Source organism: Heliangelus exortis, chromosome 4, assembly GCF_036169615.1.
Source record: "Heliangelus exortis chromosome 4, bHelExo1.hap1, whole genome shotgun sequence".
NCBI classification, from domain to species: domain Eukaryota; kingdom Metazoa; phylum Chordata; class Aves; order Apodiformes; family Trochilidae; genus Heliangelus; species Heliangelus exortis.
In genome coordinates this window covers 14,669,021-14,681,828 of record NC_092425.1, presented here as the reverse complement: position 1 = coordinate 14,681,828, position 12,808 = coordinate 14,669,021, and the positions used below count along the sequence as shown (strand labels likewise).

Here is a 12,808-nt window from a genome sequence, read left to right as displayed (position 1 = left end):
TCTTTGAAAGCTTTTAAAGATGTTTTGTCATTCTTTGGCTGTAGTGTCTATGGAGTGCTAGCTGCAATAATTTTTATACTAGTTATCTTAAATTGATTTATTTTCAATGATTAAACTCTTCTGAGTAAGAGTGAAATATCTTGAAAGTTTAAAGACAACTTGAAATAGATATTAGCAGTGTAACAGAAATGGATAAAGCTTTAATTGGAAATAATCATATGGTAATTATGGTACAGGAGGATCAAAATAGCCACTTTATAGTACATGAAGAATGATTGGATAATATAGGTAGTAATTTGAAATATGCTGTAGTTGACAATTTGCAGGACTAAATAAACAACTGAAGCAAGTTCTAGAAAACTTGATTTTAATAGAACTTCCAGTGCTGTAAAGAGGAGTGCTGATACTGCGGTTGTATTTTTAAAGAGCTGCTGAAGTGACACATTTGGCAAGCATAACTAAGTTACATGACAACTCTGTTTTGTCTTGACAGCTAGGGAAATGCATTTACTTGTGCATAATTTGGTTTACTCTTCAAGTACTGCCCTAGAAGCACTTCTGAAATCAGTCATTAATAAATTTGATAACATGTTTCAATGTTGATTGTTACATCAACTTAATGCAGAGGAGTTTGATTGTGTGTTACAAGAAAACTGGCAGCATTAGAGTCCTGATCGGTATCATCATTCTGGGTGTCAACCGAGTAATTTGTGTGCATGCATGCTTGCTTTTTGTTGATCTCTGCATTTTTTTTAATGAGGCTAATACGTTAGGTATATATTTTAGCTGGTTCCTGCAAAAATTTGTCAGGAAGATAACATTTCAGTATCTTGATGGCCTTTGAAGCTACTGACACTGCAGGTTATATTAATTAAAGCCTGGACGCACCAAGTTATTCCTCAGTTTGGAGGAGTAGGTGATGCTTAGCACTTCTGATGAGACAACGTTTTTACAAATAGCTGTTTCATTTCTGTGTGTAAGCTATTTTTTCCCCCTGACTTTGAAGAACCACCTCTGGATTGTACTGGATTTTTACAACTGTTGGCATTATCACATATAGTCTAATGTGACTTTTTTTTTTTTTTTTAAATAAAGAGTTTACGTCATTATGGTGCTAAGCTATGGCTACACTCTATTGTTCCTGTGAAACACAGAAATTCCAGGGTAATATTGAGAAGTTGATTTGGGAAAAGCCTGTGGCTATTGTGACACAAATATAGCACAAGCTATTAAAGCTTCCTAGTGCACCCAGCCCATGAATTTATGTTGGTATTCAAATTAGAATAATTGATCGAAAGACACAGCTTGATAAGACTCGGTCAAGAAATATACAAAAAGCAATAGGGATTGTATTTTTCTTTCTGGAGCTCGGCAATTGAAGGTTATTTGCATTTCAGTATTCTTGCAGCTTTACTCCTGGAATATTTTGATGATTTGCCAAGTCATGCAGGGTGTTTAGTTGTTAGACATAAGCATCCTTTTGATTGCTGTGGAGAATCTTGGAACACAGAGAACAAAACAATTTAGCTTAGATAAAGAGCAGTGTATTTTATGTTAGTTTCCTGCTCTTCTGTGATAGCTGTTAGATCCTGCTAAGGAATGGAAAAACATAACCCTCTCATGTACTTCCTCTTAGTTCAGCCTTTGTTCAGGTGTTTGTTACCTCAGTCTAATTATATTCTTAAATTAGCTTACCAAATTTTTTCTCTTGATAGATTAATGAACTTTTTTTGGAGACATTAGACTTTTATTTGATATAACTGGTCATTTTTAATACATCATCCTTAACCCCTCCTTATTTAGTGTTAACATTGTACAAGATGTTCCTCCCTTTGTTTTTATTATATTTTTTATTATAAGAAAAAAAAATGTTCTCCCCTGAAAAAGTAGGATTAAAATAGTTCTTTTGTTTTTAAACAAATATCTATGGGATAAATTAAGATTATTTTCAGGAAATTTATTTGAGGTTGTGGTTGTCCAGTTGAATGACCAAGTGCAAAGTATGCACTTTCAATTATGTTCTGTACAGCGATAGTCATCATTATGATTCCTCAGGGCAAAAAAGAGTTGCAACTCTTCCAAGAAGTTCTGCACCCCAAGAGGAACAAAACAGGACTTGTGCTATGATCAGATGATTCCCTGTCCTCACAGGTACAGGCAGTATAGACAGGTCTGATTGATTGCTCAATGAGAAATGATGGTATTGTCAACCTTTGACATGGTCTCCCTGAAGATCCTTGGAGAGCTGTTGCCACAAGTAATGGCATACGCTGAGACGGGCAGCCACTCTTCACTGCACCTGTGGCTGAAGCAGACTGTTGAACTCCAGTTAACATGTTTTTAAAAAGTTGTAAAACTTTGAGAACGTAGACTTCTTGCCACCTGACATTACAGAGGATTGGCTCCAAGTTGCTAGCACGCCATGTATCTGTCTCAGCTACATATAAACTGCTAATGTAACAATTGCAAGTACTTACCTTTGTCATGCTGATCTACAGCTCTTGCCTCGGGTTTATGGTTCTTTGTCAGTTTTAGGTACCAGGAGAATCCAGCTGTGCAGAGCCATTTTTAGAATATTCCCTAGACTACTAAATTTTTTCACTTTACCAAACCCAAACTGTGCAGTATAACATGTTGTATGCTTATATGTGCTGTATAGAATTGTATTCTCATGCTTAATTGCCTTAAATAGAGTACATGATTCTGGAGATGGTGGAGTTTGCATTACTTTCCTACATTAAATACATCTCTAGAAGAATTCACTGTACACTGTAACATGCAGCCATGTAGGTTTGCTTCTGCTGAAAGTTTACTTGAAACTTTGGTAGACAATCAGAAACAAAGAATTAGCCTTACACATGAAGCTGTATTAAAGTACATGAAATGTACTAATGCCTAAGAAAATGATAATTCATCAGAAGTAACAGAATTCTAGAAGGGTCTTCAGTGAAGACCTGAAGCTTTCTCAATAGTTATCAAGCATATAATGGTTCAAAAGAAGGCCTCTACTACCTTATTCATGTGAGCAATTGCTCATCAGTGAGTGTAGTTAGCAGACTTTTAATCTGACCTTAGAACTGCAGGAACTTGGGAACTTTCATTCATAGGGTTTCTTTTAAACCATTTATGTTTATATACTTTAAATAAATTTTTATATATGTATTTTAAATATTTATTAATTTATTATTTGTTTATTAAATAAAAATACATATATATTTTAAATAAATTTTTCTGCCTTTGCAAAAACATGTTTTTGATCCAGAGAAAGATTTCTAAGAGTGACCATTTAAAGGTTGGGGTTTTTTTTCTAGTGGGAAGATTGGATATTCTTGTCCAATCTTGGGTGTATGATCGGGAAGTTTTCCATCTGAACATTGTTCTGGGGAGAAGTATCTTTTAAATAATGATTTAATTTAAAATAAGAATGAAGACTTTCTTAAAAGCTTTATATTGTGGTTTGTTTTTTTTTTTCAAGTTCATATTATTTCTTCAGGGAAGAAAACAAAGCATTGAAGGGCTTCCAAGCAGTGGAAGTGGCACCAGCTGAGCATGTAGCTGCCTTGTTCAGGGTGTTCTTTCAGAGAAACAGTGAAGTGTGCCTTCAGACTTAGCAAGCAAAAAGTTCATACATTCATTCTTCCGCGTTGTATCCTTTTTTTTTTTTTTTTTTTTTAAATGATTTTTTTCCCAGCAATAATCTCTCTCTAGTTTCCAGGAATCTGCACAAAAAATGCACAACACAGATTTACTGATCATGGGAGTATGTAATCATAACAAATAAATCTGCCATACAACGAATGAAATCTGCCCATACATCCTGTGTGTAGTAAAACATTGACAATAGTTACTGACTGATTTTACCAAAATAGAGAACTATTTCTGTAGAGCTGTTTTGCTATCCCTGAAGGCTCAGGTGGCACAAAAGTTTGGCCCACCATCTTTTTATAAACTTCTCTTGTTTAGGTGTAAAGCAAACAGTACCTCTTTGCCCTGCCCCAAGTGCGCTCATAAAGAGAGCAACAGCAGCTAATTAAGTTTTTAACAGTTGACCAGCATCATGCCTGGTACAACTCCCCTCTTCTGCTCATGAACTCCATGTACAAAACAGCATGTGAGGAACCACTCTGATGGGTTCCAGCATAGCAGAAAGAGTTTGTCTCATTTTGAAAACAGTGCTGATATACTCGCTGCTTGAAATTTTGAATGCAAACCAGGAAATTCCAGAGATGTCAGAATAGTTTTGAAAAGATATTTTGCTTTTTCAGATGGCTGTGTTCTCCCATTTAAAGAAGTATGGGGGAAGCTTTGTTTGTAATTAGTATTTTAGCTACAAATTATGTAGAAATTACCTGAAATTTACAATAGAAGCTTGAAAAAAAACCCACTGTGAATATTTCTCTCATATTAAGTCCTTATCTTTAGAAGCTGAAGAGTAGAATGTGTGCAGGTCAGCCTGTCTTTCTGATACTTTTTCTGAGTCTTCAGTTTTACTTGCATTCATTTAATTCATGATATGTTCGATGTACAGTGAAAAGCGTTCAAAAATAAATTATTTTTTTTATTTGCGTAGGGGTTGTTTAAATGCACAACCATTTCACTGGTATTTCTCTTAAAAATGAACCAGTTTGGTTCTGCTAGTTGCATTCACAAAATTAAGGAAAATAAATAGTCTTGCAGGGTTTGCAAGAAAGTGATCTCTGATCCACTCTGACCCAGTGGAAATCATAACTGCTACTAAGTTGGTTACAATTATTTCAGTTTGTGCTTCAGCTAAGTTTCTCAGGGTGAAGCCTTTTGCTTTGTTACACACATGCTCTGGAGGACTGAGTTCTTGAAAGTCTACATCTGAAAGATTTTGTAATATAAAAATTAATTTGACTCCACAGGCAATCAACACACTATGTGATGGTCTTAATGCTACTGATGCTTTGCTGGCGTTTATTTATATCTGACATTAAGATCTTAAGAGACTGAAAAATTAATAAGAATCAGTTCACCTGTAGACTCAGTCCTCTAATCATCTCCATAAAGCTAAGATTAGTTCCTACTTCCTCCCCACTATCAGTTCCATGAAGCTGTGTGGAGAAATGCATGTTTGTGCAGTTCATGCTTTGAAAATTATGTATTAAATATAAGTGCAAAAATGGTAGAGCTATTTAAGAAGAGACTGTAGTTTGTCATTATCAGAACCTGGGAAGTACACCTGAACACCAGGTATGCCTGTAAATACAGGTGTGTCCTTGTGTACTACTTAGAGAAGTATTGCAGAAAAAACCACTGCTTTACAAGTACATGGTATTCAGTCACATTAAATAGGTTCTACTTTATCACATAAGACCTTTAATATTATTGTAGTTAAGTTCCAGACCTATTCAGCCTAGCATTAACCTCATTGGGAGTGCTAGGCACTCAATGTGGTAGGTTAATCTTTTTGTTTATTAAGTTCATGATGTTATGGAATAACACATTTTAAATTAAAAACGTTATAAACAACCAGCTGTTTCAAGTATTGCAGAGAAAATACTGCATTTTTACTCAAAGTTGGTTTTTGTAATTCATCAGCAAAGTGTTGGATTGAATAGCTGTACTGCATATTTCAACTGAAAAGTTGTGACATTTTAAAGATGCTTTTCTAACATTTTAACATAAATATTATCATTTTAAACATTGAGGGCTCTTATACCTAAAGAGCCCCAACTTACAAATGGTATATTTTCAAAATGTTAGAGTCATTAAAAAGTATTTTGTTACAAATGAAAAAATAGTTCACGTGCAGCTTGCATTTGGCATGCAGCATTTATTGCTTTTTTTATTGCTTTTTGCTCTTTACATCATTTGCAGTGTAACACTTGAAGTGTAACACTTCAAGAGAAGCCAGGTAGTCTTGGGGGTGTGGGAATGAGAACATGTATGTGTGTTTTCACACTATTGATTTGTATTTAGTATCTTCTGTTGCTTTAGGGCTATTTCTAGTTGTTTGAGGGAGTGTGGAGTATTGCAGCCTAATGTTAAATGGGCTTAGGAATTATGCTAGTTTCACAGTTATTTTGTAGTAAAATTCCTTTAAAATGACATTTATTAAAAATAAAATATCAACTTGAGAAAGATTTAACATGGGGAGAAGGCACTGATTTTGCTGATGCTGAAATAGCATTAATGGATGTAAGGTGTGCTGAAAGTGCTTGTTTCTTTTTTAACCTGCATGGTGTAACCCTTTGGAGTATTTTAAAGAATAATGTACTTCTAAAAATATGTTTATAGCTTGTTTAGATATTACTTTAAAAGCTGTTTTTAAAGGCATGCATCCAGAGACATGCACCTAAAGTGTCACTGTTTCAGGGAATCTAAATTATTTTCAGAATTTCAGAAATTGAGAAGGGCTAATTGGAAGGAGAAAATGTTGGGCTGGTGCCAAGCGATAGCTCGTAACCCTCACAGACTTCCAAACAGCACAAGAACACCCGAGGTCTCAGGTGATGCTTCACTTAACTCTACTTTGGTGAGTGAAAAGTTGAATTTCGTGGTGGTGGCATGTGCAGATGAACTTCAGAGGTGTTAAATTTCTTTTTTTTTTTTTTGAAAAATGTAGTATTTGCCATTGATTGCATTTCCCATGTGTGTGAAACTCTTTTACATTATAGCTATTTACTCTTTCCATTTGCTGTTTTTTTCATATTTTATGTTATGCATGGTCCATTCTGACTTGCATGCTGTGTCTATAAATCAGTATTGATGTTTTGTGAATGGTAAAGTGTTTAAGTGGGGAATGTCCTAATATGATGACTTACATTCTTTGTGATCTTAATGCAATGGAATTTGATCCCTGATAAATACAGCTGGATATTATCTAAAAGTACCTTGCTCTTTGCTCCTGCCTGTAACAGGAACAAAGTATAGGATGTCTGCACTTGTAGCAGAAAGATGGATTTAAAAATTATGTTCATCTATTTAACATGATGCTGCAAGAGATGGTTGAGTTTCTGCATGCAAAGCCATCCACAGGAGGTGCTCAGGCACTGTAAGGTTGACAGTTAACATAGTGGAGTTACCATGAGTTGTATCAAGTTCAATAAAGTGACTCATTGACAAGAAATTTAATCTTGCAGTTTTTGCTCATTCAGATAAATCAATTTACATCAGTAGAACTCCCCAGGTGAGTGAGAACAGATACTTGAATGTAAAGGCTTGAGACTGCTCCACATGTTAAGAGCGAACATTGTGTATGTACTTGATTTCTTCAACCATATTGACATTTTCAGAATACAGCAAAACTGATCATTTGAAACATTTGGTTAAATATGCCTGGCCCAACTTCATGATTAAGTTTTAAATAGGCACAACACTTTCCTATTCTAAGAACCACGAGTGTAAGGAAGTATGGCCTTTCAGGTTTTGAAACATGGATACGATGACACGTAAGCAGAAAGTCCAATAATTGTTTATAGACGCTGAGGAAATCTGAAACACCAGAGTGTGGAGAGAGTTATAAACTGAGAGGCAGTGCTCTGTTGGAAAGCTGTTGAAGTTCTCATGAAAAAAAAAGCCCCTACCTAATGTGGCAAAATGATCTTCTTCAGTGGTAGATTACGTAGAATGTGAGTTTCTGCCAAGGAAGAGTACACAAAAAGGCAGCACGAAAACTTGCAAACTTTATGGGTTTACTTAGTATCCTAGATTATTTATTAGAGCTCACTGTCTTCTAGAATTATTTTCTTTTAGAGAAATAAAAAAAATGATGAGTCACAAAACAAGATACTTAAGAATATTATCCCTGTTTTTTATTACTATTTTATTTTAAAATTTTATTCAATTACAATAAATATTTAGATATTGCTAGTAACAGGTGATAGCTATGAAAGAATTTAGAGACAGTAAATCTGCATATTTTGGTTTCTGCTTTATTGCTAACAACATTTAATTCAGTTTGCTATTCCAATATTTCAGGTGGGATTTAGAAATTATAAACTGGGGATACAGTTCATAACAGTTGAATCACTAGAGTTAATGTGTTAATCTTATTAATAGTAAAATTTGTGGAAAAATAAGTTTGTATGAAACTGTATAGACTGCTGCTTGGTTGATGAGATGTGTAAGAAACCCAGGCATATAAACAGCTAGGGAAGATACCATGTGCCCTTTGATCTCCTGATTAGCTATAAAATAACAGTAATCACATCAGGAAATAAACCAATAATATCCCATGAGGCCTGTCAAGCTTTCCTCTTAATTTTCTTTCCTTCCTGCTCTCTCAGCCATTACTCTTTCTATCCTTCACTTCTGAAATCAATGACATTCTGTGTAAGCTTTTGCTGACAGTGTCTTTCCAACTTTTGGGCTGAAGGCTGAAAATCCTTATTTTCCTTATGAACATTTTAAAACTGCAGTTTTGTTTCAAATCACTTCTGATTTTTTTTAGTATTCTTAGCCTTTCAGTGCTGAAAAATTTGTTGTCTGATCTTGAGTGAAGATGCAGACTGAAACATACTCAAACAGCAGAAGAGAAATAATATATTAAATTATTTGTTGTGGATGTACAAAGCCACTTCCAATGAGCTATTCAAGTCCCCTCTTTCTGACTTAACTTTCATATTTCAGTGAATTGCAGCTTCTCTGAGGACCTAGTTCCCCTAGCAGGGGTTTATTTGGTCTGTCTTGTGGTAGGAAGAAATAGCTCTTTGCTTCCTTAGGCTGTAGGTGCCCAGTCTAGTTTAGGTGGGAAGTAAACTGGGGGGTACACCTCAGCTGGATGCCTTCATGTACACTGCTGAGTCAGCAAAATGTCTTCTGCATTTTGGAATCTCAGCAAAGGCTTTGCAAAGAAAACTTTTCTTTCCCTTTAAAATAACCTTCCCAAAGCAGTCATTTTACAATGCCACTTTCCCAAAGGGGAATGATCTGGAAATTGCAAATATGTCTTATTAATTTTTATGTAAAGAAATTTTTTCTCTCAGTTAAATATAGGAGGAAGCTTTTAGAGTAGAAAACAGGTTATGATCATTAACAAATTGGGTTTTTTAACTAAAGAAGTAAATGGGATACTGAACAGCAGTGCGGGAAAAAAAATAAATTAACTCATGAAAAGACTAAATACATTTAAAGAGTCTAATAAGACCAGTCCTACTTTTTCCACTTTATTTCATGTTAAAAAGTTATGGCTTCATTCAAATCAAATGCATTCTGAAATACTTCATCAAATCTCAACATTCTTGTAAACATTTTTCCATTATTATTTTCAGCTTAAATATAACATTATCCCCATAGTCTACTTAATTTGGAGATTGAAGACTTTGTATTCCATTTTATCTGGAACTCTGGCTTTTTTGTTCTGAGCATACCTCAAGAATATTTAGTCATTCTGTAATCAGAAGCCACATAATTTCTCAAATAATATTCTTTAGCGTTACAACTTGTTGGATTTGGGGTTTGTATTGATAATTTTAGGTATATAGGGACTACACCCTTTTTTCATAGTCAAAATAATGTCATTAACTTGGTATAGTGGGACATAGTGCTCAAACTGACTTCTCTGCTAGAAATACCTGTTTTTCAAGCTACATTTATTATCAGTTTGTGCTTGTTTATCCTGTATGTATTGTTTCTAAACTTTGAAGGTTCGTCATAAGATTTATTTTTGGGGACCTTTGGTATAACTTTTCAACTGTACTTTTCCTTATGTAATAGATTCCATGTGCCCATGAATATCATAAAAACTCCTGTCAGTTCCTCCTCCTGAACATGACTGACCAGTTGTGCACACTATACTAGATGGACTGTTTTTTCCTAACAGTTGTAAAACTAAGTATTCCCTATCACACTGCACAGATTCAGAATCACTTTATCAGTATGTTTTTTGAAACTAATTATTATTTTAGTTTTGAGATCAAACCTCCAGACTATGCTATGTTTTGGTCAGTACATGAAGCCCACATCAATTCAGATTACTATTACTCCTCTACTCTTTTCTATTCACTGATTTTTATATTTAGTTAGGAAAAAGACCATTTCCTATTTAACTTTTTTTTTGAATGTAGCTTTTGCACTACTTTCTTGTACACTTCTTTTTTTTCTATTTCACATAGGTTTTATCTACTCTGTCTCTTCTGATGCAGATATTCAGACAAATATGAAAATGTTAAGATTATTCTCTATAGTTTTTTTTCTTAAATGCAAATTCATATCTTTTTAATTTTTCCCTTTCTCTGATTTCTGCTAGAGTTGGAGGAAGAATAGTAATGTTTTCTTCCTTAATCTTGAGAGCTCATAATTCTGTGTGATAGTATTTGCAGGCTTTTTTCTTCTGAAAAGATAATGGATATAACTGAAAACATACAATTGAGTTCTTTCTTCATGAATCACTCATCTCTGTACTGACAATATCTATTTATACTCTGATTTTGTAAGCATATATATATGGCTATGATGTTGATGGGCATACATAAATATGTATTAACATTGATTAAGTAATTTGACTAGAAGCAATTCTGTGTCTGCCTGTCTTTTCTCAGTTTTCTTGAGATCCTAATTCAGAACTTCACCACAATGTGTGTAACAGTTATGTACAGCATCTTTTGCATAGGGTGTGGACTGGTCCTTGGTTTAGTGCATCATGTTAAGCATATGAAGCTAGAGGGAAATAAGTACATACTTAATGCTGAATTGTAGTCATTAGTACATATTACTTTCCCCTGTTGTATTCCCCAGTAGAAATATGAATGAATATATGTGAACGTATAGTTATGAGAGTAACTACATAATTTATGTTTATATATGCAAATTAAATTTAGAAGTCATGACAAATGCAAATCAAGCATCTAATTTAAATCTAAGGAAGAAATTTTTTATATGCAAGCAAATGATACCATCTGCTTCTCCAATAGAAAGTAAATTATGCTTGTCAATTATCAGTTTGACATAGGCAGATCCCAGGTTGCCATGTCTGTTCTACAGATGTTGACTGAGAAAGTTAATAGTAGTCAGTGGTCATTCCACAATGTAAGTAAACAAACAACAAAAAGTGGCTTTGGTGTGGTTTAACCCCAGAAAGCTCAGTGGGTTGGAGAAGAGAAAGAGAGGGTAAAGGCCAGAAAAAACGTGGGTTGAGATAAAGACAGTTTAATAGTTAAAGCAAAAGCTTCACACTTAAGAAAAATAAAACAAGGAATTCATTAACTCCTTCCCCATTGTCAGGCAGGTGTTCTGCCATCTCCAAGAAAGCTGAGCTGACACGTCATAATGGTTATGTCAGAAGATGGATTCCATCACACCACCCCCAACTTTTATTGCTGAGCAGGATGTCACGGTATGGAATATACCTTGGGTCAGCTGGGGTCAGCTGTCCCTGTGCCCTCCCATGTTCCTGAGCACCCCCGGCCTGCTCAATGGTGGGTTGAGAAACAGAAAGTTTCTTGGCCCTGTTTAAGGCTTGCTCAGCAATAATTGAAAGGTCTTTGCATTATCAACAGTGTTTCCAGAACAAATCCAAAACATAGTCCAGTATTAGCTACTCTGTAGAATATTAACTCTGTCCCAGCCAAAACCAGCACAGGTTTTCCTCCAGCGATGCTAAACTGAGAAGCTGGGGGCTATCTGTAAGTTTGCTAACTCTGTGAAAGTTCTAAGTAGGAATGAATTATCACTAGATGAACACTGAAAATGAAACAGAGAAAGACCCTGACAAGGTTAACTCCTGACAGGGTTAATTCCTGTAACTTTCCACTAAAGCAGCATGAACATCTTCTGTCTTGGTAGTACAGATCTTGCTTCTAAAAAACAAGGCACTGCCAAGGCCAACCGGGCAGCGAGAGGATTAACTTCTGTAAAAGTGTAGGTCTTGTTCTCGAAACAAGGCACTGCCAAGGCTAGCTAGGCACCGGGGGAGTGCGAACACCTGCACGGAGACAGGATGAGGCAGCCACAACCAGCAGATAAGGGAGAAGTTATCGCAAGGGTCCAATTTCTCTCTGTAACAAGAGGATGAAGTCATTGAAAACAGGAGAGATAAAGATTTCTTACTTCATCCAAAGACCCCCCCAGCATCTCCGCCTGAGTCCACCTAGACTCTGCCTAGACTCCGCCTTTCATGAATATTATAATTATATGTTGCAAACTTATGAATATGTATGTAACCTCCCCTATAAATACCCTAACCCTTTCCCCCGGGGCAGGAACTCTTTGTCCAGCGTGGGCTGGGAGTTCCCCGGATCCGAAAATAAATACCTTTGCTGTTTAAAGGCTCAAAACTCTGTCTCTAAACAGTTTTGCTTGGCCTTTTTCGGCTTCAAAGGTCCCATTCAACCCATAGTGTTCCATGATTGTGTGATCTTTATCTAAAACCCCTGAACAAGAAAAATCTCTTAATCTGAGTTTGAAGTGTTTGGCTGCCTGATTTTCATCAAGGAGTGTAATTCCTTGCTGAAAATCCTTGTGAAATGGGATCTTATTGATTTTTCTTATACTTAAAGCCAATTAGTAGCTGTTACCTGGTTTACCACCACCTTCTGGCTTCTCACAAACGTGTTATAAGAATGTGAAGTTGTTAAGAATTAATTTGTGATTTTTTTTTTTTTTCCTCTGCATACATAAACCATTAGAGCAGGGCAGACACAGACCAAAGGCTTTGGGTAAGTCTCCCCAGGTTCTCAATTTCTTCCTCAGTTCACACCAGCATCACACAGTACTTAAAGAACATGGCAGATGTGGTCAAATTTTAACTTATTTGGCCAGTGATTTTGGTTAGCATTTCCCTGTGACAGGCTTAAAATGACAGTTCTCATGTGAATTATTTTCATTTCACTAGTGAAAAGGATGA

At 35.5% G+C, this 12,808-nt stretch overlaps 1 protein-coding gene across 7 annotated transcripts in view; it reads left to right on the top strand.

Annotated features, from left to right (window-relative positions):
- MARCHF1 (membrane associated ring-CH-type finger 1) overlaps window positions 1-12,808 on the top strand; it is a 211,675-nt gene that overhangs the window by 117,101 nt on the left and 81,766 nt on the right. For 4 of the 7 annotated variants that reach the window (XM_071743107.1, XM_071743101.1, XM_071743106.1 and 1 more), the window contains one exon: window positions 6,360-6,499. The exons of the other annotated variants lie outside the window; for them this stretch is intronic. In XM_071743107.1, coding sequence (XP_071599208.1) covers window positions 6,398-6,499 — 102 coding nt within the window. In that variant the 5' untranslated portion in view covers window positions 6,360-6,397. The remainder of the gene's footprint in view (window positions 1-6,359; window positions 6,500-12,808) is intronic. 7 annotated transcript variants of the gene reach the window in all.